At 39.0% G+C, this 26,242-nt stretch overlaps 2 protein-coding genes across 3 annotated transcripts; one reads left to right on the top strand and one right to left on the bottom strand.

Annotated features, from left to right (window-relative positions):
- The first annotated feature begins 6,199 nt into the window (after positions 1-6,199).
- Positions 6,200-10,168, top strand: tril (TLR4 interactor with leucine-rich repeats). The gene has a single exon (XM_079878945.1). It carries the CDS (start codon positions 6,492-6,494, stop codon positions 8,733-8,735), a length of 2,244 nt encoding a protein of 747 aa, XP_079735071.1. The 5' UTR covers positions 6,200-6,491; the 3' UTR covers positions 8,736-10,168.
- Positions 10,169-10,229: 61 nt separating this feature from the next.
- creb5a (cAMP responsive element binding protein 5a) lies at positions 10,230-24,751 on the bottom strand. 2 transcript variants are annotated; one of them, XM_079878947.1, is made up of 11 exons: positions 24,656-24,751; positions 23,340-23,412; positions 22,987-23,080; positions 21,648-21,751; positions 21,077-21,267; positions 15,744-15,807; positions 15,547-15,627; positions 14,671-14,976; positions 14,366-14,587; positions 14,142-14,241; positions 10,230-13,118 (listed from the first exon to the last, which is right to left on the bottom strand). In XM_079878947.1, exons 2-11 carry the CDS (start codon positions 23,391-23,393, stop codon positions 12,982-12,984), a joined length of 1,353 nt encoding a protein of 450 aa, XP_079735073.1. In that variant the 5' UTR covers positions 23,394-23,412; positions 24,656-24,751; the 3' UTR covers positions 10,230-12,981. The 2 variants fall into 2 exon arrangements, with proteins under 2 accessions (XP_079735073.1, XP_079735072.1); XM_079878946.1 differs by having other exon boundaries at positions 21,077-21,282.
- Between the last annotated feature and the right edge of the window lie 1,491 nt (positions 24,752-26,242).

The raw sequence follows: 26,242 nt of genomic DNA on the forward strand, positions 1-26,242 counted from the left end.
GCTAATACAGGAAATATGCTAATATGGGACAGTGGTTGTGGGCGGAGCATAAGCAATATGACATCATATTGCTCAGATAATCCAAAAGGCTTGATTATTGAGAGTGTTTAGGCTTTTTGAGGATAAAAAAAAGGAGTGAATGGATTTTTTTCATTGTATGGTGGTTGTGTCCACACACTGCAAAGACACATTCATATGCAAACACCATATAAAAGTGAATTTTGCATCCGATGACCCCTTTAAAAGATATTTTGTAAAAAAAAATGTTTGTTTTGTTTTTTTAAATAATGAAAGTCCAGAGTTGTTTTTGACCCAATTTACTCAATATCAAAATATCTTCTTTTCTCATTGTTTTAGTCATGAAACGCCATAAAGTTAAGTAAATGATTTAAATTTAGAAATTTAGTTTTTTTGGATGAACTGTCACCTAAAGGATTTTGCATGATGCCAAAAGTTGAAAATGCATGCATTATAGTGCCATAAGTCCATTATTACCTGTTTTACTGTGTCAGAAGTTATTAATACATTTGTGCATTCACTCCACACATTCACTCATACTGTGTAAAGGGCAGTAGAGAGTTAAAGTCTGTGGAGCAGATCTAGGTTAAAGAACTTAATGACCCATCCAGCTGCTGCTCATGTCAACCCCTCAAATCTCTTTTCCTCTTCTCCCCCTTTTTCTCTTGTTCTCACGAATACTGATACAGAGATATACACAGTTACAAGCGCTAAAATCCTGCAGACAGACAGGAATGTAAAATAATTCACACTTTCACTCATCAAACATGCATAAATATGCCATACTTTATAGTCAGGGTTTGGGAGTTTATCATCTTGCACTTGGATTGTTTGGGTGAATGAATTACTCTAAATGAGTGATGTGTTTTTATGGAAAGCTATTGTTCATCAATAAGGCAGCATGTGTTTCCAATAGACAACCGCCCTGCTTTCTCAGAGAGGGTGAGCGTATAAGAGACATGCCCCCATGAGAGAGAGACTGAGAAAGAGATGTGTTTGCACGTGTGTATGCATGTATGTATATGTGTTTGTGCTATGTAAACCTAGAGATGCGACAATGATGATGTCAGAACAGAAGTTGTGTCCAAGCTAACAATTTTGGTTTCAGGAAGGTTAGTTTATGGTTATAAAAAAGAAAACCAAATAACCATTAGACAACATTCTGTAGAGTTTCCTGTCACAAAAAAAGCTCCATGCAACATTTGAAGAATGTTAGAAGATGGTTAAAAACCTAAGATAAAGGTTTTAAGATAAAGCATTAAGATAAAGGAAATAACCATTGTTTGCTTGAGTATTCACATAAAATATATTTTCATGATTTGTTATCAAAACATTTTTTTCTGTGGTTCAGATAACATAATATTTTGAGTTTATGTTGATTAAACCAATCTCCTCCATTGTATTAACTTTAATGTGTTATTTAAATGAACTCAAAATTTTAAGGCAACCAGATTACTTACTTTTTTTTAAGTTAAACAAGTGCATTTGTATGACTTTGTGCATATGTTGATTATTTTACAGTAAGCAGATGCTAAACACTCTGATTAGCTATTTTTAATTCACAGACTTGGTTCATGAAAACCATCTGCATCAATATCTGGCAACAGGCACTTTATTACACATCCTGCCATTTCTCATTCTCTATCTGTCTCTTTCTTTTTTCTCGTAGCCTATTTCCCCTTGGCCCCTTTTACTTTTTTCTCCTCCTTCTCTCACTCCTTTCCATATCTATTATGCTCTTTCCATTTCCCATGCTATCTGTTTTGCAGTTTTCAAGGATAATGCCACATGGCTTCTTTCTCTTTCTCCCCTCATTTACCTCCTTCATCTGTTGTATATTCTTTCCAGTGTAACTTGAAATAAGCCAGTTGTGTGTGGTCTGTGTATCATATTATTTTGTCCCACAAACACATTTTGTATACGCACAACAGTTTTCTTCATCATGGCTTAGCGTGTGCAGTCACAAATCCAAGTGAGAACAGGACAGGAAATGACCCCTGGGTGTAGGAGTTCCTGGAAACACACACATGCAAACACATTTCAAAGTGCAGAGATATAAGTATGTTTGTCCATGCATTTTTCTGCATCTTTCTATTTCAAGACATTGAAATGTTTGGCATTTTGGCAAATAAAACTCATAACACCAAATGCGCCAATCAGATCCTTGCTAATCTATAATTTCTTTGACATATAAATGTATGGTTTTTTTTTTTTAGAAGATCCAATCGGCAGTCAAAATAATTCTCAACACTGCTCGTGGCAGCCCTCCTCCATGCTGAATGTTTGAGTTAAAAGGAAATTTGAAACATCTGGACCTTTCGCTTAATTGAGTGGACGTTATTTATTATGTTCTTGTTGGATTTAGAAAAGGAATGAAACATTGAATTATTCCACGATAACTTTTCTTTGACAAGCTATTTCTACTTCAAACTTATAAATTCAAGTGTTTTGTAATTGAGTGAAGTCTACCCACGCACTCAAGAGAGCGCGCTCCTCAATCCTTCCCACGACCTGGCACACGGCCTGAGACAGAAATTTGGTCTGAAATTCCCTTTCTTTACTTTTCCATTTTCTCCCTGGCAGAGATTGAGTCTCACGGGACCTTCGTGGGAAGAATGTTAGTTTGCTTGGTCTATACACACATGTAGGGTTGGGGACCAACTTGTTCTTATTCAGAACAGAACTGGTTCCATTAAAAAAAATTAAAACACACACACACACACACACACACACACACACACACACACACACACACACACATATATATATATATATATATAACGCAACTAAGTAATTTTCATGATGTTCAGTGCTGTTAAAGTCGGCATGACAGGGAAGTTGCAAAAGTCTTTTCTTCCTACTGTGTCGGATATCCGAGTGAAAAAGCTTCTCGAACAAAAAAAGTAGAGCGGGACTTGATTTTGTCCATTGGGATTTGATTGGATCATTGTCATTATTGACCCACCAGTAAACAAAAGGGAGAGGAAGTTAGTTTGATTACATGAATTAAGAAAAAATTATGATGTGAACGGATAAATCATTTATGAATACAGCAATATTCCATTGAGGTTTGATTTCATGGTGACTTTAAACATTCTGGAATGTGCATTTTTAGTACAGAACACTGCATTAAAAATACTCTGACCATATTTCCTGCAACACTGCTAGCAGGGACATCACTAGAGATTCATGGATGTTTTTGGCAGGTCTGGGCATATTTCCCCAGGGGTTGTATTTTAGTAACAACGGTGTAAAATTGATTGAAATAATGTTATTTTTGGTCAAGGTTTACTAAAAGCATACCTGTCTAATAGTTTGTCTCCAGACACTGATCTTTAATATGACTTACTTTATTTTTATCCCAATAAAGAATGTAAAGTCCCCATCTATCCAACACCAACAAAAGGAACAAAAAGACTGCAGTAAAAATGGCTACTAGTAGCCAAAACACTTCTTAGATTCTCTGGACGTAATGGGTGGTTTTTGACCTATAGTCCAACTGTGGACCCAATGGGTGGAGCTTGACCTAATTAATAACAGCGATAGTATAGAGTGGTGCAGTATGACATCACATTGTAGGCCAATCAGCAGTTAGCATCACACTGGATACCTTGATGAAAATAGGATTTTCCCATAGGCTTTTGGATTATTGTAAAAAACAAGCTCTGTGATCAACAAAAGTTTATGAAACTTGCACGTTTTCATGACCATATTAGCCCGGTTCTGTCAAAACTGCACTGGCTCCCTATTAAACATCGCATCAATTTTAAAATATTGCTGATGACTTACAAAGCACTAAATGGTTTAGCTCCGCAGTACTTGAGCGAGCTCTTAACGCATTATAGTCCTTCACGTCTATTGCAATCTCAAAATTCCAGCTAGTTGATAATAATATAAAAATCGACTGCTGGCGGTATATCCTTCTCCTATTTAACACCCAATCTTTGGAACAATCTTCCTAACATTGTCCAGGAAGCAGACACACTCTGTCAGTTCAAATCTAGACTAAAAACACATCTCTTTGACCTAGCATACACATAACACATTATAGACTTCTATAATTCAATGTTAGGCTGCATAGATTAGGTCAGCCGGAACCGGGAACACTTCCCATAAATCCTGATGTACTTGTTACATCATAAGAAGAATGGCATCTACGCTAATTTTAGTGTCTTTTGTTTATCCCGAGGTTTTCCCGCAGCCTGCCGGATCCAGGCCGTATCCAGATCTGATGAAGGACCTTCGCCTGGACCCGATGACAACGCAGTGCTGAAGTGCCAACTAGTCTCTCCCTATGGAGGATCCCTTTACCACTCTACAGATAAAGCGTCGTCGGGAAACTCAATTCGCGTATCTACCCCGAATTGATAAAATAAAATAAAATTCTGTATCAAAAATTATAAGGAAACACCAGTACTTTGTTTAGGCTTGGTTTGTAGGGAATTCCAAACCTGCACACATATATTCAAACGCACATAACTATAGAACCAATTCTTAATGCGCATGTGAACGCCATCAGCGTTTCTCACAGGATCGCGTTTAAAGTCTGTGTAGAGAGAATGGTGTCGTCTTAGCGGCCCCTAATTTAATAACAAATGATCGTTGCGATGGAAGCGAATCAATCAAAACTAACTTTAGCTGGAAAATAACTTTATTAAAGAACCGCTATAAAGCCAAAACAATCTCTGTATACCTTAAATTATACGTTTATCTCTGTAAAGCTGCTTTGAAACAATCTACATTGTTAAAAGCGCTATATAAATGAAGATGACTTGACTTGACTTGACGTTTTGTCCATCAAGATACTTGTCACAGATGAACATAACTTTTATGAAATTTGAAGCCTAAATGCAGTCACCATGAAGTAAAAGGCTAAAGGCTATAAAACGAACTACACCACGGTCCCACAAATTCAACGTCACCATCACTTAGCTTGAGTTTACCTGTTCAGCGTGATGACGTTTAATGTTCCCGACTGCCTCTGTAGTCCCATCGCCACTTGTAAGCAACCGCCTTTTTCAAGACACATTACAGCTTCAAAAAATCATGAGTCTGGTAATACTGATGTATTTTCTGTCGTAGAATAAAATGTAAAAGTGTCTTGAGCTTGTGTTCACCGCAGACCTTATTCCAGCCATTTAACCAAAATCCCATTCAAAAAACTCATTAACTTCAGGATGATGGAACCCTGAAGTGCTAAAATGCTAACTAGTTTTCACGTTTTGGCCTTAAAAGTGATGTCATACCTGCACAAGGGATAGGGTTATGGGTAGGGTTAGGGTGTGGCTGGACCTTCAAGCTCCACCCATTACATCCAGAGAGGGGGTGCTGGACATCAAGCTCCACCCTTGGTGAGCACCACTTGTTTTACTGATCTCTTGTCATAGGGCTGAAAACATTGAGGAGAACATCATTTTTAATCTCACTGAATTTGTTATACCCTTTAAAAAAATATCATAGAAAAATGTAGACTAAAATTTAAATGAAGTTAGATCAGTGTAGTACAATTCTCTAAAGAATGACTCCAGCGAGCTGGTTGTTTTTTAGTGAATAAAAAACCTACACGTGACCAGTGAGGTCTGATTACCAAATGAATGACTCTTAGGAGCCATTTTTTTGTGAATAAAAAACACTCATGAATCTGTCTTGACAGTTACCGACCCACTAACTGATTCTGATTCACAAGTCATTTAATCACTTTATCAGGTCCGTCCATCTAAAAATATTTGAACCATTAATTAATTTTATGAAAATATCTCATAAAATTAATGAATTAAATATGTTTCGATTTTCCCGTTTTAGTATTTTTAGGGCCAGTTATTTGAATAGGATTCATACTGCCTCTAAAAGTTTGCAAAAGTCATTCTAAAGTCTTTGTGTAAACAAACCCTTGGAAGAATTGTTTTCCTGATTTATTGTGTATAGGGCCTAATATGTTGAATCGTTTGGAAACGACTGATAAAGAGCAGTAAATGCAATAGGAATTGCGTTTCCTCCACTACATTTTTAAAATACTAAAAGAATCCTTAACGCAACCTAAGGAATCGTGAATGAATCTGAACCAGAATCCGTGTGTGTATGTCGTGTGACTGTAATGTCGACATCTGGAGGGGATGGGGCGGGGTGATCCGTGCCTGAACTCGGAGATAACTATAGTGTGCGCGCGCGCGCGCGCGCGTGTGTGTGTGTGTGTGTGTAATCTGCAACAGATGACTTCTTGGGGGATGAGAGAGTCTGACGGAGGCAAATGTTTCCTTGGTTGGAACCAGATCAGTTTGCAACGGTTGTGCATGGATATCTTAATATAGCTTCAAATCGCTATGCCATCGTGCTACACCTAAACATAATCTAAATGTCTGTACTCGGGAGGCACTGCATCCGCAAAGCTTTAATTCCCGGCGAGGAAGAATTTGGCGAACCTGGACTGAAACAAAGGAATGTATTGAGAGTGTTGTTGTTTGCGTGTCACTGGAATGGCATATTTGCTCTACAGCTTTCTTTTGTTGGGCAGTGGAGCGCTTTTATTCTTCGCGCCTGTTTGCGCCATTTGCCCTGAAACATGCGACTGCCAGCACGCGCAGCATATCCTGTGCGCTAATCGCGGTCTGCGCGCGGTGCCCAAAGCGCCACAGGTGGAGCGCGCAGGGGACGTGCGGGTTCTCGGCCTTGCGGGAAACTTCATTCACAACCTCAGCGCCTTCGACTTCATGCGCTATGGCAACCTAATGAGACTTAATCTCCAGTTTAACCAAATAAGGAATATGCACCCTAAAGCATTCGAGAAACTTTCCAAGCTGGAGGAACTATATCTGGGCAACAACTTAATCTCGGCAATACAACCTGGGACTCTACAGTCGCTGAAAAAACTCACAATATTATATAGCAATAACAACAAAATAAAGGACATTACTTCCGAATCGTTTAGTCACTTAAACAGTTTGGTCAAACTGAGACTTGATGGAAATTCTATAGAGTTTTTAAAAGAATCCGTTTTCAAAGGTCTGACAAATTTAATGTTTCTGCACTTAGAATCGAACCAGCTTCGCCATATTGACCGCAATGCGTTTTCGCGGCTCAGCAAACTGCAGTTTTTAAACCTATCAGACAATAAACAAACAGAACTGCGAGATATTTTTATGTTTTCCCATCTTAAGTCACTTACAGCTCTTCTAATAACAGGCAACCAAATAAGGCACATTGGAAATAACGTCTTTCAGAATTTGAAAAAGCTAACAAAACTTTCGCTGAGCCACAACAAGATATTAAAGCTGGACAACGACGCGCTCAAAGGGCTCGCGCGCGTTAAAGAATTCGAGATTGACAAGAACGAGCTGACAGAGATCCTGGCCGGTCTGCTGGACCCGCTCGAGCGCATCGAACACCTCGACTTCAGCGACAATCACATATCTCGCGTGGACCCCCGTGCTTTCGGCCACCTTTCACATCTAAAAACCTTAAAATTGAAAAACAACCGTCTTATGAATCTCTCCGGTGGAATTTTCGCCACAAACGGCGTTTTGTTTCACGTAGAACTGAATGGGAATAACTGGACGTGCGACTGCCGGATGGAGAAGCTTAAAAGCTGGATGACGCATGCGCATTCTCAGGGAAAGCTGTTGACCGTGTTTGTGCGCTGCCTTCACCCCCCACCGCTGGCGGGAAAATACTTGGACTATGTCAGCAACTCGCAGCTGAGAAATATGAGTGGCCATTGCGAGTCAGAACCTCTGTCTCAGCCAATGGAGAGCCGTGGAGCAGTAGCAGAGACATCTAGTCTCAAGGAGGAAAGAGAGAAGCGAGAAGGAGAAATACATGAACAAGTAGGGGTCCAAGGGGATGAGGGGAAGCAAGGGCTTGTGACAACATTTGAAAGAAAGAAGAAGAGGAAACTGGTCAGCTCAAGACCAAGACCCACAGCTGGGAAAAATGGCTCTTTATCTGATTTTTCCTCAACAATGTCCACGTTCCTGACAGGCCACGTCCACAACCACAGCAGCTTTACTTTGGCCCAACAGGAGCAGTTCAACCTGCCCTTACAGGACAGAGCCAAGCATCATAACTCAAGAATAACAATGATCACTGATGCGTGTCAATTCAACCATCACTCCATCCTGAATGTTAGCGTGGAAGACATCACTTCCAGTACAGCCACAGTCCATTGGAGCACAACTCCCGATGTTGGACTAGTTCATGGGAAAGAACTTCTCTTCCGGGTTTTATTTGACCGTTTCGGCCATTCTTTCCGTTTCCCACGCTATGTTTACACAGATGGATCTGACTGGGCGGTGATCCTCCAAGAGCTTCGCCCAGACTCCACCTACATCACCTGTGTGGAGAGCGTAGTGGACGGGGCTGTGTGCCAGGTTGCCCCCAGAGATCACTGCACTGGATTTGTCACACTTTTGCCCTCTGTGACAAGTGAGGTCAACCTACAGCTGGTCACAGTGGCAGCCCTTACAGCTAATGCTCTGCTCCTGCTTCTGCTGGGCGTATTCTGGCTGGGGCGTGTGTTGAAGAGGCGGATCAGAAGCAGGAAGTCGTCCGCTCATGGACATGTACGTCACATGTACTCAACCAGACATCCGTTTCGCTCGACTGTGGCTACTACCTGTGTCTCTTCTGAATTCAGCGGTTACCAGAGTGGCAGACAACTGGCCGAAGAAGGTGACCTCATCCAGTTCCCTGGCGAACGTTTCTTTGACAACAGCCCCGCATGAAGAGATGATGATGTCATAATGCTCAGATACTCTGACTGAAGTGTCTTGTGTGTCTGAAAATCATTTAGGCCTCAAATGATTTTTTGCCAAAACCACTGAAATTACAGATCTCTTTTCTTTTCTTTTTTTGGTTGATTATCTAAGCCTCAGCTGCTGGTTGGCAGAATTGCTTGGTTTTGGAATGAATGTATTTCTGTCTTTGTTGAAAATGTATTACTTATTTACCCTGTACAGATATACTGTATATCAATTGAAGTACAGCACACAATTATTTTGTTAGTTTTTTTTTTTCAACTGCTTACACACAAAATCCTTACTTGTCACACAATTTCTGAAACCTGACGCTCAAACACCAGAACCACACACAAAATCTGCAAAACCATACACTAATTCTCGGCCTTCGACTCAGTTTTCAATTTCATAAAACACATTTTGCAAACCACAACACACAATTCTCTATGTAACACAAAAATCTAACAGCATGTATCTTGATTTCCTTTTTCAAACACAACCTATCAAAATGCCACACTAATTCATCAGTGCCTCTCACTAACTCCTCACATGTGCAAACACACATTGCTTTACTACTTACAGTAACACCAACCAATCATGGCTTTAGAATAGGTCAAGTTATAGGTTTTTCAGACTGTGTAATACTGCATTCACAACCACAAATGCTTACAGTAAAAAAATAGTTTGGTTTCATGCTTTCGTGTTTACCGTGAATTTTTCAGCATCTCTCTGCCAATTATTTTCAATATTGTACAGAAATGTACATAGGAGCTTTAGGTTTTGAATAACTGTGTGTATGATGTATCCAAAAATATAATATTATGGCAAAGGTGTTTGCAACATAAGACAAATATTTGCTTTTGATATGTGTTTGTGATATTTTGAATCCAGTGCTTCATTTTGCAAGAGATGTGAGGCATTTTGCATTTTGTGAGTCCAATTCTTGGATTTGTGTGTAAAGTTTTGGGGGAAAAAGAGGCAAAGTTTTGAAAACGTGTGTAAGCAGTTGCAAAAAAAAAACCCTGTACATTTTATACATTTCACCTTTATCATTGCTTTTTCCCCAATAAATATATAGATGTTAATAGTGATTGTTAATGGTAGTATGTGTGTAATGGTTTCAATGTTTTTCCCTTTATAATCTTATATACCCTTCAATGCCAAACTGGATACTGCCTAGCTTTTCTGCCAAACTCCACCATAAGATGGCGCAATAAACAATAAAAAGTTTTCACAAGACTTCAACTCCAACACTGTCTAACCACAATTTAGCAATCTTTTATTTCAACTAGCACCCATGCATTCAAACCCTCAGAATAATTCAGCAATAATTCAGGTAGTTGGAGAAATTTTAATTTCTGATCTTAATGTCTTGACCGCACTGTATGTAAAAAGCAGGGCACTCTAATAAAGGCAGTTGTATCACAGCATTATGAAATTATTACGATGAACCGTGAAAAAAGAGATCAGAACATATGGATACAGATATTAAGTGCTTTAATTAAACATGGCCACAAATGTGTACAAAAATAGATACATATTTAAAAAAAACAAAACTGTACATGCATAAAAGTTTAAACCTGCAGTGTTTACAAACATTCTTTTTTTTTCTTCCAGATTCATAATTCCATATTCCACAGAATGTATAGCCATATAAATGCTTTATCTAAGCATTTGTTATAAGAGATAGCACACATGCTTGCATGTCATTTCCAGGAAATGTCTGACATTTTGATTGTCTGTGAACCAGTTAGTGTGAAATGATGTAGCTATGCCGTATTGAGAATACTGTAAGACATTCCTAGTGGTATTAGTAATACAAGAGTCCTTTACCGTCATTCCTATACATGATTCTGAATTTGGCTATATAAAATGCATGTTGCATGTTCTGTCAATCCAAAATTCACATGTGACACACTCAGTATTAGGTAATGTGATACCTGATAATTTGCCAAGGGGCCACTGACAATATTTACAGCGAAGACAAACATGTAACAAAAGCTTTAGCTGCATCATCATTCATTTATAAAACTAGAGATTCCTATTTACAATTACAGATTTACAACTGCCCTGATTCAATGCATTTCACACAGCCTTGCCATTAGTTTCAGGATTTAGCACACACAGCTGTCACTGAAGCTAGCAAAGCATTTACACTGAAAGTGGCCAACAAACAACACACATACACACAAATATGCACACGTACTCCAGGAGTAACCTAGATGAGTGTCCCTGAGAAAGATCAGCTGTAAAAAAGCACGAGGAGGAGTGTAAGAAGACAGAGGTACAAAGAGGGTGAGAGAAAGGTTTGATAATAAGAAAACTAAATTTAGTGAGTGGACAGTTTGTTTTCCAGCACTGTATTACAGTTTTTCTTGATTGCTTAAACACTATAACCAGGCTTTTGAACTAAAATTTTAAAACCATAACGCCATTTATCAAAAAGCACACCCATTTCCCTAAACTATAAACACTATTCCCCTGTTTTGACACATGAGTCAGATTTGCTGAACTGTCACTGCAAAAGTCTACACACAAATCCCTTCATTTCTCATTGCCTAGACAATGTTGTCATATAGAAAGCACTAGCATTCAATATTGTTCACTCAAGTCAGCACAGCTTCAGCTCAGTTAGCACACAATTACCCAAGTGGAAACACCAAGAATCAAAATTGATCACCAATCAGATTCATTGGGTTTTGGAACAATGGATCCAGAAAGACATGAAGGAAGAGGTTGAGGGCACTTGAGTGGAGGAGGAGGAGGAGGAGGAGGAGGAAGAGGAAGAGGAAAAGGAGGAGGAGATAGGAATGGAGGAATAGGTGAAGGAAGAGGAAAAGTAGGAGGTGGAGGAGGAGGAAGAGCAGTAGGGAGTGGAGGAAGAGGTGAAGGAAGAGGATGAGGAAGGTGAAGGGCAAGGCCAAAGAAACAAGCAGTGCTACTCTAGTTGCCCATGTCTTTGTCCATGCTATGACTATGAGGGAGACTGGGCAACGAGTACAGCCAAACTTGAGTCTCTTCACCGTCGCCTCGATCAAAAGAACCTTCAGGGGGGAAAACAGGTACAGTAGATGTACTTCAGACTGCTCTCTACTGTAACTTTTGAGTGCAGTACACTGTGCTGTTACAACACATACATGTACTGTAGCTGTTGCCCTATACTACTGTAATAAAAAGAAATGCATCAAATTGCCTCACATACAGATAGAGTTTTCTGAATGCTTCCATTTTGTAAAAAGGATGTGTTACAGTTACAGTAATCAGTACTTCTATTTTTCTAGGACACAGAGACGATGAAATGGAAGAAGCCTGCCAAATATTTCAGTTGATGCGTGCCAGCGGGGAACAGGCATAAGAGGATTTTACCCCTCTGCCCGGCTAGGGCCAATATAGCCTGTGATGTGGACGAGATTCTCTGTTCTGTCCCAGACCAAAGACGGGATGCTGAGGCAGAGTATTTTCTTTCTTTGTTTGTTTGGTGTATTGTACTGTACAGTACATTAAGGAATAAAAAAAAAAGTGCCAATGTATTCATTGGTTGTGTCTTTTGTGTTCATCATGTGAAAAGGTTTGTGAGGGGGGGGGGGGGGGGGACCACAAGCAACATAACTTACCAGTTTTGGAAATGTTGTTTTGTGTGTAAGTCTATGTTGTTGTGTGTGTGTGTGTGTGTGTGTGTGTGTGTGTGTGTGTGTGTGTGTGTGTGTGTGTGTGTGTGTGTGTGTGTGTGTGTGTGTGTGTGTGTGTGTGTGTGTGTGTGTGTTTGTGAGGGCTTGTGTGTGATGTCTGAGGGCAAAGTTTGGTTTTTCAGCATGAGTGAATGTTTTTGAATGTAGAGCTTCATTTTGACCTGAAAATAGGAAGTTTGGGGAATTGGGTGAGACGTTATGGATTTGTGTTTACTGTTTTGAGAATACGAGGCATAGTTTCAAGAAATGTGTTTAAGCAATCGAGAAAAACTGTAAATCATAGTGAGGTAAAATAAAACCACTGGAAACATCCATCTGACCCTCGGCTAATTTCCTGAGATGACAAGGGCCATAAATATAAACAAACTTTTGATGAATTATTCCATTCTTTAAAGAGTGATGCATACATTCCCTTTTAGTCATGAATCCAAGTTTATAACTCTGGATTAAAAATTTTGCGGTTCAGTTTTGCTTTTGCACTGAAGATACCTACTAGGTTATGGGTGCCCTGACCATCTCTCATTCTGTGTCTATATAGAAGCATGTTATAGTTGTGTGTTGTTAGTTAGGTGGGAGTGTGTGGTGAGGTGAGTGTGTGATAGAGTCGAACTTGAGGTTGAGATGCTGTTGTGTTGAATGGCATGTTGATGGACGGGACTTCCTGTTGGGCTATTTACTCCACCTAAACGTGAATATGAAAGGAGTTCATTAAAATGATGGATTTTCAAAATATATAAAATAATATACACATTATATGTAATAAAACACAATATAAATACACTACTATTCAAAGGTGTGGGGCTGGTAAGATTCTAAAAATGTTTTTGAAAAGTCTTCTACTCTCACCAAGGCTGCATTTTAATCGAAATACAGTAAAGCAGTAATATTGTGAAATATTATAAACACTTTAAATAACTGTTTTCTAATTTAATATAATTTAATATATTTTAAAATCCTTTAATTTATTTATGTCAAGCTATTACTCCAGTCTTCAGTGTCACCTGATCCTTCAGAAACATCTATATTCTATCATTGTTGAAAACTGCTTAATATTTTTGTGGAAACTGTGTAATTGTTTTTTTTTTTTTTGTAACAAAATTCTTTACTATGCTTTTGATCAATTTAATGCATCCTTGATGAATAAAAGTATTAATTACTTTTAAAAAATCTTACGGTAGTGAAAGAATATCGAATTAAATAAATATTTTATTAAAAATTATATATTTTATATATATTATATGTCTGACATTCTTTTCATGGTGTGTCACTATGTGTCTGGACTTTCTTTCTTTTTTTTAATTAAAATTAAAATTAAAATTATTATTAAAGAAAATTTGTTTCTTGTTTACTTATTGTTATTCTTAATTCTATAAATGTTCTCATTATTGTGATATGGCTTTTATTTATTTATTTTTACACATTTTTATTTTTATACATTTTTGTATGGCATTTTAAATGACTATAGTTCAATAATTATTTTTATTTTCAATTCACTTTTTTCTTTGCATTCAATTCACTTTTTTCTTTGCAAAAAACATAGTTGTCCTAAAATAGGATACATTTTTTAAGCAATATATCATTTATTATTATTATTATTATTATTTTGGGGTGAAATATGAGATGCAGACATGTTCTCCACAGGTTTTAATGTGATTCAACCAAAGAGAAGAAAGGAGGAGAGAATGACAAAATGATTCATACTCACTCTGCGTTTCTCTCTGTCTCACAGAGACAGGACAGTCTTTATGTGCAAGAAGAATTTGCTTCAGTTGAGTGACTTCTGTCCTGAGTGATGTCACCTCATTCTAAGAGAAGACAAAAAATAAATGAAAACAAAGCAGCAAACGCATGAATCTATCATAAAGTGTCAATTGTATTTGATATTGCAAGGCACATATGTAAACCAATCGTGTTGGTTGGAATGTGTACCTGTAGCTGTAAGTTAGTGTGTGTAAGCTCCTCAGCCTTCCTCTCCAACGACGATACCCAGACTTTTCTCTTCTGTCTGCACCGCGTAGCAGCAGCTCTGTTTCTCTCCAGAAACTTCTGTCTGCGCTCATCCGGGTCGTCTCCTGCTGTCCGTCGGCGTCTGCTCGCGGTCGGCTGGGGAGGAGACTGCGGGCAGTGTGTGTGTTTTGGTGTGGAGGACATCTATAAAACACAAACATTGGATTAAATAACACAATAGTTTGATACAAACTGTAAAAGTCAGAGTTTGGCGCAAAAATCTAGACCTGTGTAGGTATTGGCTGATGTGAAAGGGGAGGGGCAGTCTGGTGGGAGGAGCCAGGATGCAAGTGCGTGGGTGGAGAGTGGTGAGCATGGCTGTGATGTGATTGGTCTAGGCTTTGACGTTGATGTGCAAGTCTTTGCGGTGATTGGCTGTGGCAGTGCTGCTGGTATGCGTGATGATGAGATGAGGATTGTAAATGCGACAGTGGGTGCTGTTGTGACGACATCATCTCCATCATGTGGCAAAGAGGATTCTGACTGCCATTGGAAACTGCAGGCTGGCTGTGAGCTGGTATGACCTTTGACCTCTGAAGGATTAGAGACGGGGAAAGATGGGTCAGAAAGGCTCATGGGGTCACCGTCAACATCAATGTCATGTAACACTGTGTATAATTGCTATTTAAAAAGGGAAAAGCCTAAAGCCAGATTTGTTTTACCAACTTTTGCAGGCAACCATGTGTTTTTAATTTCTACATCTAAGGTTTTCTGTGAGCAGTGATTGTTTGCGATGGTAAGATTGCTTGGCACTTTAAGTTTTTCAGAACACAGAGAATCTACAAAGACGGCTTTGAAAAGTCAGATAATAACCAGGTCAACCTGAAGCCTTTGAAATTTAATCTCCTCCACGTTCTGAAGAGAATCAGCGCATGAGACTCTCCTGCATGTGTTAGTGAGTGTGTGTGTGTGCATGCGTGAATGCAGCTTTTTAACAGGCAAGACCGCAACATTGCATGTGTCTGAATTAGATAACACAATCAAGATGTCTACATTAGTTACAAAGCACTGCGGCATTATAAGCCCTGTCTGACTTGTAATGTTTCTATAGAGACATCATAATCCTGTAACCATGGAGTCAAATCATTAGTATGGGGCTGTACCTGAAGGGAGGAGCATGAGCCAGAGTGGGCGGGGCCTGGTATGCCAATCATACTGGAGTTCATTGACAACTGCGCCTCCATCTGTTATTTTTAAATTATATGAAATTAATGCGCTGACGTAAAAAGAAATAGAGCTATTACTTTCGATCATTATTTTACTGTGCAGATGGCTTTGAAATGCTCTCAGATTTACTTACATTCATGGCTAATGTCCCAGGAATGGTGTTTGCCTGGGTGCTGTGCAGACAGCTGGGTGCAGATCTGAAATAAGTGAGAGGGATTCAGATAAGTAATGGAAAAAAAGACTAAAAGTACAGACAAACAATAATGTATTTACTCATGGGGCCAGTTTAAAGCAGTTTAGAAATTTTCAGAAAGTTAACACAGGGCTGCTATTTGTGGGGGACATATGTCCCATTATGTGAAAAAGTATAAGTAAAAAGTATAATAATTTAATGGCGTTATATGTGTGCCTCAATCCTGAGCGAGTAATTGTAAGTTTTGAGCACATAGAACTATATTTTGCAAGCACATTACATTATATTTTGAACAGAAATTAAAAAAAAAAATTCGTTTGAGCAAAGAAAAAACGATTCCGTGCTCAATAAATGTATTTGCTTGTTTGCTATTATCCATATTAGCGTGCAATAATAACCCCTCTCACGCAGTTTACTCAGGTGCTCTCTCACAAACTTATTCTCTGCGCTCCTGTCAAGTCCCTCTCTCTCTCTCTCAACCTCTTAATTCTGTGCTCGCTCAACTCTTGACACACACGCTCGCTCAACTTGCAACAGCGTTACAAGTGTGCAACAAAATCAACCAATCGGAAAATTAAAGGTCAATTGTGATTGGCTGTTGGTCTCCAATCAAATCGCTAGTAGAACCAAAGCCCGTCTTGTAGAACTATCCATATATATCCATATATATCCATATATCCATATATAATCCTTTATTATATGATATCTATGGAACTATCTACAGCATCCCGGAAGCTTACTGAAAAAAAAAAATCGAAAAAAATAACTGACTAATGGATTAAAACACATTTTGGTAAGTATTTTTTTTTATTATTAACTTAAAAGTGCCTTGTATATGGATTATATATGAATATATGGATTATATTATAAGGATTATACAGTGCTATGCATAAGTTTAGACACCCATGCTAAAGTTGACTGAAAAGAGGAATAAAAAATCATCTTTTGGAAATTGAACTTAATGCCTTAATTTAAAAAATTAGGAAAAATCCAACCTTTAAGGACACCAATTTTCTTTGTGAATGAATAATGTATCGTAAATAAATAAATGTTCTTCCTTAAAATACAGGGTGCATAAGTTTGGACACCCCTATGTTAAATTCCCATAGAGGCAGGCAGATTTTTATTTTTAAGTATTTTTTTTTATTTATTTTTTAGGATACTATGCATCCTGATAAAGTTCCCTTGGCCTTTGGAATTAAAATAGCCCCACATCATCACATAGCCTTCAACATACCTAGAGATTGGCATGGTTTTATTTCAGTTAGCCTAATAGCTAGTTTGATTTGCATTGAGAGATGATCTTATGGAAAGTACCCCATGCCAATCTCTAGGTATGTTGAAGGCTATGTGATGATGTGGGGCTATTTTAATTCCAAAGGCCAAGGGAACTTTATCAGGATGCATAGTCTCCTAAAAAAATAATAAAAAAAAATACTTAAAAATAAAAATCTGCCTGCCTCTATGGGAATTTAACATAGGGGTGTCCAAACTTATGCACCCTGTATTTTAAGGAAGAACATTTATTTATTTACGATACATTATTCATTCACAAAGAAAATTGGTGTCCTTAAAGGTTGGATTTTTCCTAATTTTTTAAATTAAGGCATTAAGTTCAATTTCCAAAAGATGATTTTTTATTCCTCTTTTTAGTCAACTTTAGCATGGATGTCTAAACTTATGCATTGCACTGTATATGGATATATGGATATATATATATGGATATGGATAGTTCTACAAGACGGGCTTTGGTTCTACTAGCGATTTGATTGGAGACCAACAGCCAATCACAATTGACCTTTAATTTTCTGATTGATTGATTTTGTGGCACACTTGTAACGCTGTTGCAAGTTGAGCGAGCACAGAATTAAGAGGTTGAGAGAGAGAGAGAGGGACTTGACAGGAGCGCAGAGAATAAGTTTGTGAGAGAGCACCTGAGTAAACTGCGTGAGAGGGGTTATTGCACGTTAATATGGATAATAGCAAACAAGCAAATACATTTATTGAGCACGGAATCGTTTTTTCTTTGCTCAAACAAATTTTTTTTTTTGCGATTGTTAATTTCTGTTCATAATATAATAGTTCTCTGTGCTCAAAACTTACAATTACTCGCTCATGATTTAGGCACACATATAACGCCATAATTTAAAGGTTAAACATTAATTTGCAGTATTTTTAACATCTTTACAAAGACAAGCTGGCAAATTCTATGCAATGCTACATTAAAAAAATAAAATATACTGAGTCCCATAAAATTAAATGTATGATGCTGTGTTGCATTAAATGACTTACTTTTTGATTTACTTTGTACCATGAATATATTCTGTACCCCCAAAGTCTGTGTAAAAGCATTTTATCGGTGAAAATTTTGACCTTTAATAGGGGCTAGATCTAGGCATGGGCACACCTGTCTTGACACCCAATCAGACAAATATAGCGTTGATCTTTTTTTATGATTTGTCCATTGATTACAAGCAATCTGAGGCAAGCTGCGTGCTGAGAAGTTTGAGGATGGGCGGAAGACTGCCCCAACAAATAATATAACCAGGAAATTGCTGTATTTTTCCTTTTTTAGATGAAAGCAAAGCTGCATTATACACCAGACGGCTTCAGTCTGTTGTGGAAAAACAGAGGCTGACAATCTCACGAGTGATAACGGGCAGAGATATTTGCCTGTTATCAAGGTGCGAATTATGGGTTTAAAATGTATCTTAATATGCATCTTCATATTTACTTGTAAAGCAAACTGTCTGCTTAACCAGAATGTTAACAACAACACTGAAGTAAGAGTGCATGTTTGTGTCGTGTTTTCATTCTGTTACCTGCCTGTCTGAGTTCTTGTTAATCTCCTTATTGATTAGTCATTCTGTTCAGCTGGTCATTATTAGTTCCATTTGTTTGCCTCTTGTATTTATACCCAAAGGGGCTGTTTACACGACACCGTTTTGACAATGGTGTCGTCTGTACGTGGAAAACTCAAAGGAAAAACTTCTCAGTTTTAAGCATATCGTTGTCGTGTAAACGTACCATAAGTTTCTATCTTCTTCCTTTGTCCGTTCTTGTCAATTTTAAGTGGTTGTGTTTGCTTTATTCTCCTGAGTTCTCCTGTAATTCTTGAGTGTTATATTAAAGACTTATTTAGTATTTCTATCGTCGTCCATCGTTCACACGTGACAGAAGAACGGACCGATTAAAAGACTTATTGGCAGTCCAACTGCTGTGCCTGGACCAGGAGCAGCAGACCCTTGAGGCCCACACCTGGAAATTTCAAATACTGGCATGCCTCAGAAACTTCCCAGACCAATCGCTTTGCACTTTCTACCTGACCAGCCTGAACACGGAAAAGAAGGTATGCCTGCCCGGTGTAGGTGCTTGGGGGAATTTCGCTGAGTTTGTGGAGTGGGTACTGTACAACAGTAGAGCGGCCCACAACACTGCCCAGCAGAGGATCTCAGCCCCACTCCCACAGATCCAGAACCCAGCCAGCAATAATACCGCCACATGGATACGACACCCGAGCCTCCTGCAGACGGAGAGACTGAGGCCACCACGATGCATGAGCCAGCGCTAAGAAAAGGGTATGAGCCAAACATTGCCGCAGAGCTTGAGCCTCCAGAGGCGTCTGAAAAGGGGTGTGAGCCGGCAACACTGTATGACGTCTTGGGAGCATTGCTGGACTTCGAGGGAATGGAGGAAGACCCCGCCCATACTACCACCGCTGAGGGTGAGACGCTGCTGACTTCTGCAGTTAATTTTTATGATGAACTAGAAATGGAATTTTACCTTGATCTACCAACCCCGATAGTCATATTTAGTAAGAAATCTCCTGTGTTAAAGCTGGTTCCACCCAGTTCAGAGTCTCCTGTCCTGCACCTCTGCTCGTTCTGTCCAGCACAAAACACTGGTTCCACTCAGTTCAGAGTCTCCTGTCCTGCACCCCCGCTCGTTCTGCCCAGCACAAATTCTCCTGCATCTCCAGAGTTCCCACCCAGCCTCCTTCTCCCATCTCCTCTTCAACCTCGTCTTGGCTCTTCCCACCCTCAGCTCCACCTGGGACCATCTGCCTTACGGCTCCACCGGGCTCCCTAGATCCTCCAGCTCCACCTCGGTCAGACGTCCAGACTCCACCACCTTGGCTCCTCCCTCCCTAAGCTCCATCTTGGAGCATCAGCCTTACATCGGCCTTACAGCTACAGCTGGCTCCCTCGATCCTCCGGCTCCACCTCGGTCAGACATCACCTCGCCTGCACCATGGACTTGCAAGCTGTCCTCTGCCCTCCCTCTGGCTCCACCTCAGGTCCTCAGTTGCTCCTTTACCCTCCTTTATCCTCCTTTACCAAGGTTCCTCCTCGGATGGTCATCGCTGTGGCTCCGTCGCGGCTGCCAGGTCCAGCGGTGTCACAGGGTCCCATCTGCGTTCAGGGCTCCACCACCATCGGCTCCATCTCCATCGCTTGTCCCTATGATGTCGGTGGGGGCTTCTCGACCATGTTTCCTCCCTCCGTCGACGCTGCAGTGGTCCTCCTTCCTGGCTGGACTCTGGGCTCCTACGTTACCACTCATGCTCCTGGTTCCCCTCTGGCTACTCCCTCCCTCTACTTCCCCATGGACTGTGTTGTTTGCCCCTAACTGTGTTTGTTCCCGTCCTCTTCCACGTCCTCCTCCAGAACCCTGCCCTCCTTCCTTAGTTGGACCTTGTAAGGCATGAGGACGCGCCTCTCCAGAAGGGGGGTGTAATGTCACTTTTGTGTCCTGTTTTCAATCTGCCTGTCTGAGTTCTCGTTAATCTCCTTGGTTACTCATTGATTAGTCATTCTGTTTCTCTCTGTTTCCTTTGTCTGTTCTTGTCAATATTAAGTGGTTGTTTTTGCTTTATTCTCCTGAGTTCTCCTGTAATTCCTGAGTGTTTTATTAAAGGTTGTTGTATTTCAATCGTCATGCGTTTTATTCACCACAGTCACACGTGACAATCTATCAATAGATAATATTTATCTATTAACTATTGGTTTATTATAGCAACAGTAGGCTACTGTCACATTTATTTTCAGAAATGTCATTGGATGGTTTAAATGTAAAATCTGTTTTATTTACAGTGAAAATAAGATATCTACATGCAGAGCTGCAGACAAAGCACCAATGTTTTAAAATATCTATATTTCTAAATTCAAATAAATAAAAACCAATTGCCCATCCAGGATATCTGCCAGCTCACCGTTCCTTTAATGGGAAAAGAAGAGTATGAGGGTATTCTTCTAAATGCATGCTATACTCACTGTTTATTTGAAGTGGAGTATGTGGCAGTGCATTGAGACTGAGTCTGTGAGCTGTGTGTGTGGAGCTGGTTCTGGTTCTGGTTCTGGTTCAGATGGGCCAGAGCACACTGCTGCTGTTGCTGAGGCCGAAACTGATGATGTTGACCCTGCTGAGGCTGTGTCTCAGTGTGAGGCTGGTTCTGACCTGACACCTGAGCAGAAAAGTTCTATAAGCAAGAATATTTGTAGAATTTAGAAAACATTTATATGCTAAATATTCTATACATATAATACTTTAAAAATATATTTATAAATGCTAATTGATCTAATTTCTCCTTCCTCTACCCCTCTGTTGACCTCTCCATCTGTGTGTGTATGAGAACTGTTTGATATTTAATACTCTTAATATGATCATCTGATAATCTGATCTGATTGCTTGGTTTTGTTTTTCACTCTACCATCCATATGAACACATACACACAAGCAAGTGCGGAATTTACATTTTTGTTAAATGTTTGCTTACTTTTTGTTTTACTATTTAATACTACTTCATACAGCATGGACTTTTATGCAAACATGTATTTATTCTCACCGGTTTTGTCTCCTCCTCCGCCTGTGACTGGTTAAGCTCCAGGTCAGTAAAGAGGCCCACTTCCTCACAGTCCCGTAAGAAACGGGTCGGAGTTGGAGTCTGATCTATAGATGAACAAAAAATACATGTTTATCATGTATTCTTATAAAATGCTACTTGCAATATATAAAGGAAGTAACACCCCAATTGAACAATGAGATTTTTATTAATTAAGGCAAGGCAAGCTTTACATAAGAATTGCACATAATAATAATAATAATAATAATAAAACAAATCATAAAATAATCATAACAGATAGATGCACAAACAATAAAAATAACTCTAAAAATAAAAATGGATTCAAACTTGTTTTAAAATGAAATAAGAAGTAATAAGAAAAGAGAAGAATACATGATAAATAAGATGATACAGTGCAATCAGTAGGGCGTAGCATAAATTCAACATTGTATTAATTGTTTTATATATTTGATCATATACTATATATTATTATAAATAATATATTAATTAATATCTATGCATATTTGGAAACTGTGTTAATGAAAATTTAAGTGCTGGAAAAATCTCATTTAAAGTTAAAGTGTAGAAAGGTATGTAGGATAAATAGATGAGATAGAAGTAGAATAAATAATAAATTAAAAATATATAATATAATATATATATGTGTGTGTGTGTGTGTGTGTGTGTGTGTGTGTGTGTGTGTGTGTGTGTGTGCGCGTGTGTACTAAACACATGTAAACTGAGGAGGCATTGAAGATTTCTCAAGGTCATAGAGTGAAAACTTTAGATCAGTAGATCAATATCAAGTAACCTTCAGGCTTTCTAAACAAATGTAAAGAATCTAGCCCTCAACTCAATGTCAAGAGCAGAACTTGTCTAAAGTAATCTTCTGGCATGCTGGGAAAATGTTAAAAATTAACCCTATGTCATAAACATGAGCCTGATTTTGCTCGTGTTGTTTTGGTAATTTAGAGGTAGTCTAAACGAAACTGCTTTTTCTAGACTACTATGAAAGGGGTCAGAAGGTAAAGTTCTTCTTTTGTTTTTTATGTAAATGTTTCTGTCGCTGCAATGATGGCTCACAGACCCCGGAGGTCAAGGGTCGGGCTGATGTTTATATATCAGACATTGGGTTTCCAGGGTAACAGACACTGTCTAAATCCTAAATTAAAGGAGATGGAGAGCATGACCTATCATTACACTCACACACACATTCACTTTTCACAGGCTATTATATTACTGACCTCGATCTGTAGATTGATACTGGTTGCTTAGAAAATGTTAATATTTGTTGATGATAAAACATGTGTTTTTGTGTGAATAATTGCGTACCCACCCTTACCTGAAAGCATATTGTCACACTTAATAGAAGGGAATTTAAGGGTCATCTCATGTTTGTGTCTGTGAATTATTAGGTGATCTTCTCTTTGAAAGCGCTATGAGAACAAGAAACATGGTAGGCCGTGACAATACTGAAAAAGCACAGCTGCTGTTTTACATGAAAGATATTACATAAAAGATACACATGTGTTTTCTGATATGAATTGTAATTCTTCAATTTACTGCACTCCAAGTGATGGCTAAAATTTATGACAGCATAAAACACATTGTTGTTGTGGCTCTTGTCTAGATGTCATATGGACTAGAGTCTAGACGACAAGACAACCACCAGCAAACTGGACGTTTGTCACTTACCTGCGAGCATCCAGGAGCAGTGCACACATATGGCCTGTCCTGATCAATATTCATCACTGTGATCTAAAAAAACCTAAACGTACATATACACACACATGCACACAGACATACAAACACATGCACACATGGGAGATGACATTATAAAATGCTCATGACAAATAGACAAACAAGCAAATAAAACGACACAAGATAAATATAGTGTCAAATACAGATCTATCTATCTATCTATCTATCTATCTATCTATCTATCTATCTATCTATCTATCTATCTATCTATCTATCAGCATACTTTCATGCAAATAAACGACAGATATACAGAAAGATGACACCTAGTTATTGAAATGTAGTTTTTAAAACGCACGAGCTATTTACATTTCTCTCAGTTCTCTATATTTTGCTCACATTTCCTTGTTTGGGTTTGAGTTCTTTTCTTTATGAGTTCTGCGTATGTAATACGTCTTACATCATAGTCGCGCCATATATATATATATCAAAACACCCGCTACTTGCCCAAACCCTCATAACGTGAGCATTCCTCCAGTCATGACATCATCATTTAGTTCAGCCGGGCCAGAGTTTGAATTGGCAAGACGGGTACGGTGCTAAAGCGTCTAACCGGCCTGCAGAATGACGTAATGTCGAAACCGGAGGACTCACGCGGTGTCAAGAATTTTACAAACCCAAACAACTGAGATCAGACATTCTAACCAGGGGCAATAATGTGACATTTTAGCGGTGAAAACATCGTGAAGTTGTCTGAATCACTTTGGAGTAGGCTATAGGCGACGTGTCGGCAGGTGTCATATTTGGAAAAAAATTATAGCTAATAATTATAATAGCCTAATAATAATTTGATTAACCCAAAGTAAATGCTAAGGCTTAGCCTCCTACTCCCTCAAAACATGCGCACGTGTCCGACCAAACATTTAAATATATTTAAAATTCAAACAGACTTTGAACAGTTAACTGTCAAACAGTCATTCCCCTCAAATGGGAATGTTGACAAGTTTGTTGACAATCTTTAGACTACTAAAGATTTACAAAGACACCCTTTTCGGATAGTCAAAACCTTTTTATTCTAATACTCGTTTTTAATCTGTTTTTGGTGGTGTCACACCCCCTCAAATAGACATTCACACAGTTTACGAACAACTCAATGAAACCGGCACTTTGACAGACACTAACTTGATAGTAAAACAACAACAACAGTAACAAACAAAAATACCAACGGCACTGTACAAGAAACGCGCTCCAATTGTGTTCGGAACTGTGGAATCATATTCACAAGCGAGTGTAAAACAGTAATACTAACTTACCTAAACGCACGCAGACTGAGACTAGCAACGCTCCTCGCGCTCAGACGAAGCACGCTGAAGTGAAACGCGATTACAATATGATCTATTTACAGAAGCATTACATCACCTCACGGTGACGTCACGTGGGATTCCTGAACTTCTAAATCATTGCGGTCCGCTTTTTAAAAAGAGGAGGGGTTTTCAGACCGCGCGCAGCCGCCCACCGTAGGATGTAGCGGGCGTCCGATGCGGACATTGGCGCGTTGAGAGAAAAAAGGGAAATGGGAGGCGCTTCGCTCGGTGCGTGCTGCGCCAACAGCTGTCTGGAGCTGTGCGCGGGACGGTCCCGATGAGCGAATGATAGAGAGGAGAGAGAGAGAAAGGGCATGTATGAGCGTGTTAGCTCTTGGCTTAACTCTTTTAATTCCAATTTATTTCCAGACAGTTGTTGTTTGGTTTTTGGATGGTCAATGAAATGAACTGCTTGCCTTTTTTTAATCGGTGGAAAACTAGTCATCATAGTCACACAAAAAAATAAAAAATAAAAAAAAAAAGTCAAAAAGACCCAACAGAAAGTTACAAATCATAAAATAACATACATTTTTTTTATATATCAGTACCATTGGTTAGCCTAATATTTCTTTAAATTTCTTTTTCATTTTATTTTGTTGCCTGTAGCAAAAATGTAGATTTGAGATATTGTTGTGAATTAATCGTTATTAATTCAAAATTGGGCTCTTTTTATTAATAAATTAATAACAGCAACATAGTGTCGGCCCAGATCCGGCCCACATCCGGTACATGTGGATTCTACGCGTACCAAATGTGGGCCGGATCATGGCCGACACTATGTTGCTGTCTGGGAAGACATATAGAACTTTGACACTGATATCAACTTTTAGAGGGGTAAACAAAAATCAAACAGCTCTGATCATGTGACAGTTTATTGTCATATTGTTTATTGACTTATGCTATAGTCAAAATGGCAGAACTTAAGGCTTCACAAACAATAAATGTAAAGCCACAAAGTGTGACCCCATCTGTCAGAGATGCTTTATATGATGACATTAGCCTGATAATGAAAACAGTTTTTACATTTAATAAAGGTTTTCAGTTTGACAGTGACTAGCCATGTTGTGTTAAAGATGTCATGTTTTCATTCGAAAGAATGTGGATTCATTCAGATTAGAGGGGTGTGTCTGATGTTTCAGAACAACGTGGTCCTTTCGTGGTTACCGCTAGGGAAAGAGTGCAAGGAAAAGGCAGAACAAGTGGGAGGGCGAGAAAGAGAGAGCGTGATTCATTAGCCTGCTGTAACTCAGAATGCTAGTAGCTGTTTCCTCAGCAACGCCACAAAACAGGAAGTGGTAATGATGTCACATCAAGCCTCAGCCTTAGCTGACTCCTACGTCTTTGAGTATGAATCATTCACACACAGAGACAATGCAGCGGAGGGCATGCACCCACAGGTCTCATATGACATCATCCCTGTTTCTCCCATGATATAATACACTGTAAAAAGGAACTGTGTCAAGTTCACCTTTTGTTTCACCATTTAAAGAATACAAATTGGGGATTTTTTTAGGGGCTAATTAACAAAACTATTAT

This window comes from Squalius cephalus (assembly GCF_949319135.1).
Source record: "Squalius cephalus genome assembly, chromosome: 8".
NCBI lineage: Eukaryota > Metazoa > Chordata > Actinopteri > Cypriniformes > Leuciscidae > Squalius > Squalius cephalus.

What these genes read in the sequence shown, in the direction of transcription:
- tril (XM_079878945.1), top strand. Translation starts at nt 6,492, where the DNA reads ATGGCATATTTGCTCTACAGCTTTCTTTTGTTGGGCAGTGGAGCGCTT.
- creb5a (XM_079878946.1), bottom strand. Translation starts at nt 23,393, where the DNA reads ATGAATATTGATCAGGACAGGCCATATGTGTGCACTGCTCCTGGATGC. An exon ending in TACTCCACTTCAAATAAACA is followed by an intron (nt 15,808 to 21,076) that starts GTGAGTATAGCA and finishes CACTTATTTCAG; the next exon opens with ATCTGCACCCAGCTGTCTGC. An exon ending in ATCAGCCAATACCTACACAG is followed by an intron (nt 14,588 to 14,670) that starts GTCTAGATTTTT and finishes TGTGTTTTATAG; the next exon opens with ATGTCCTCCACACCAAAACA.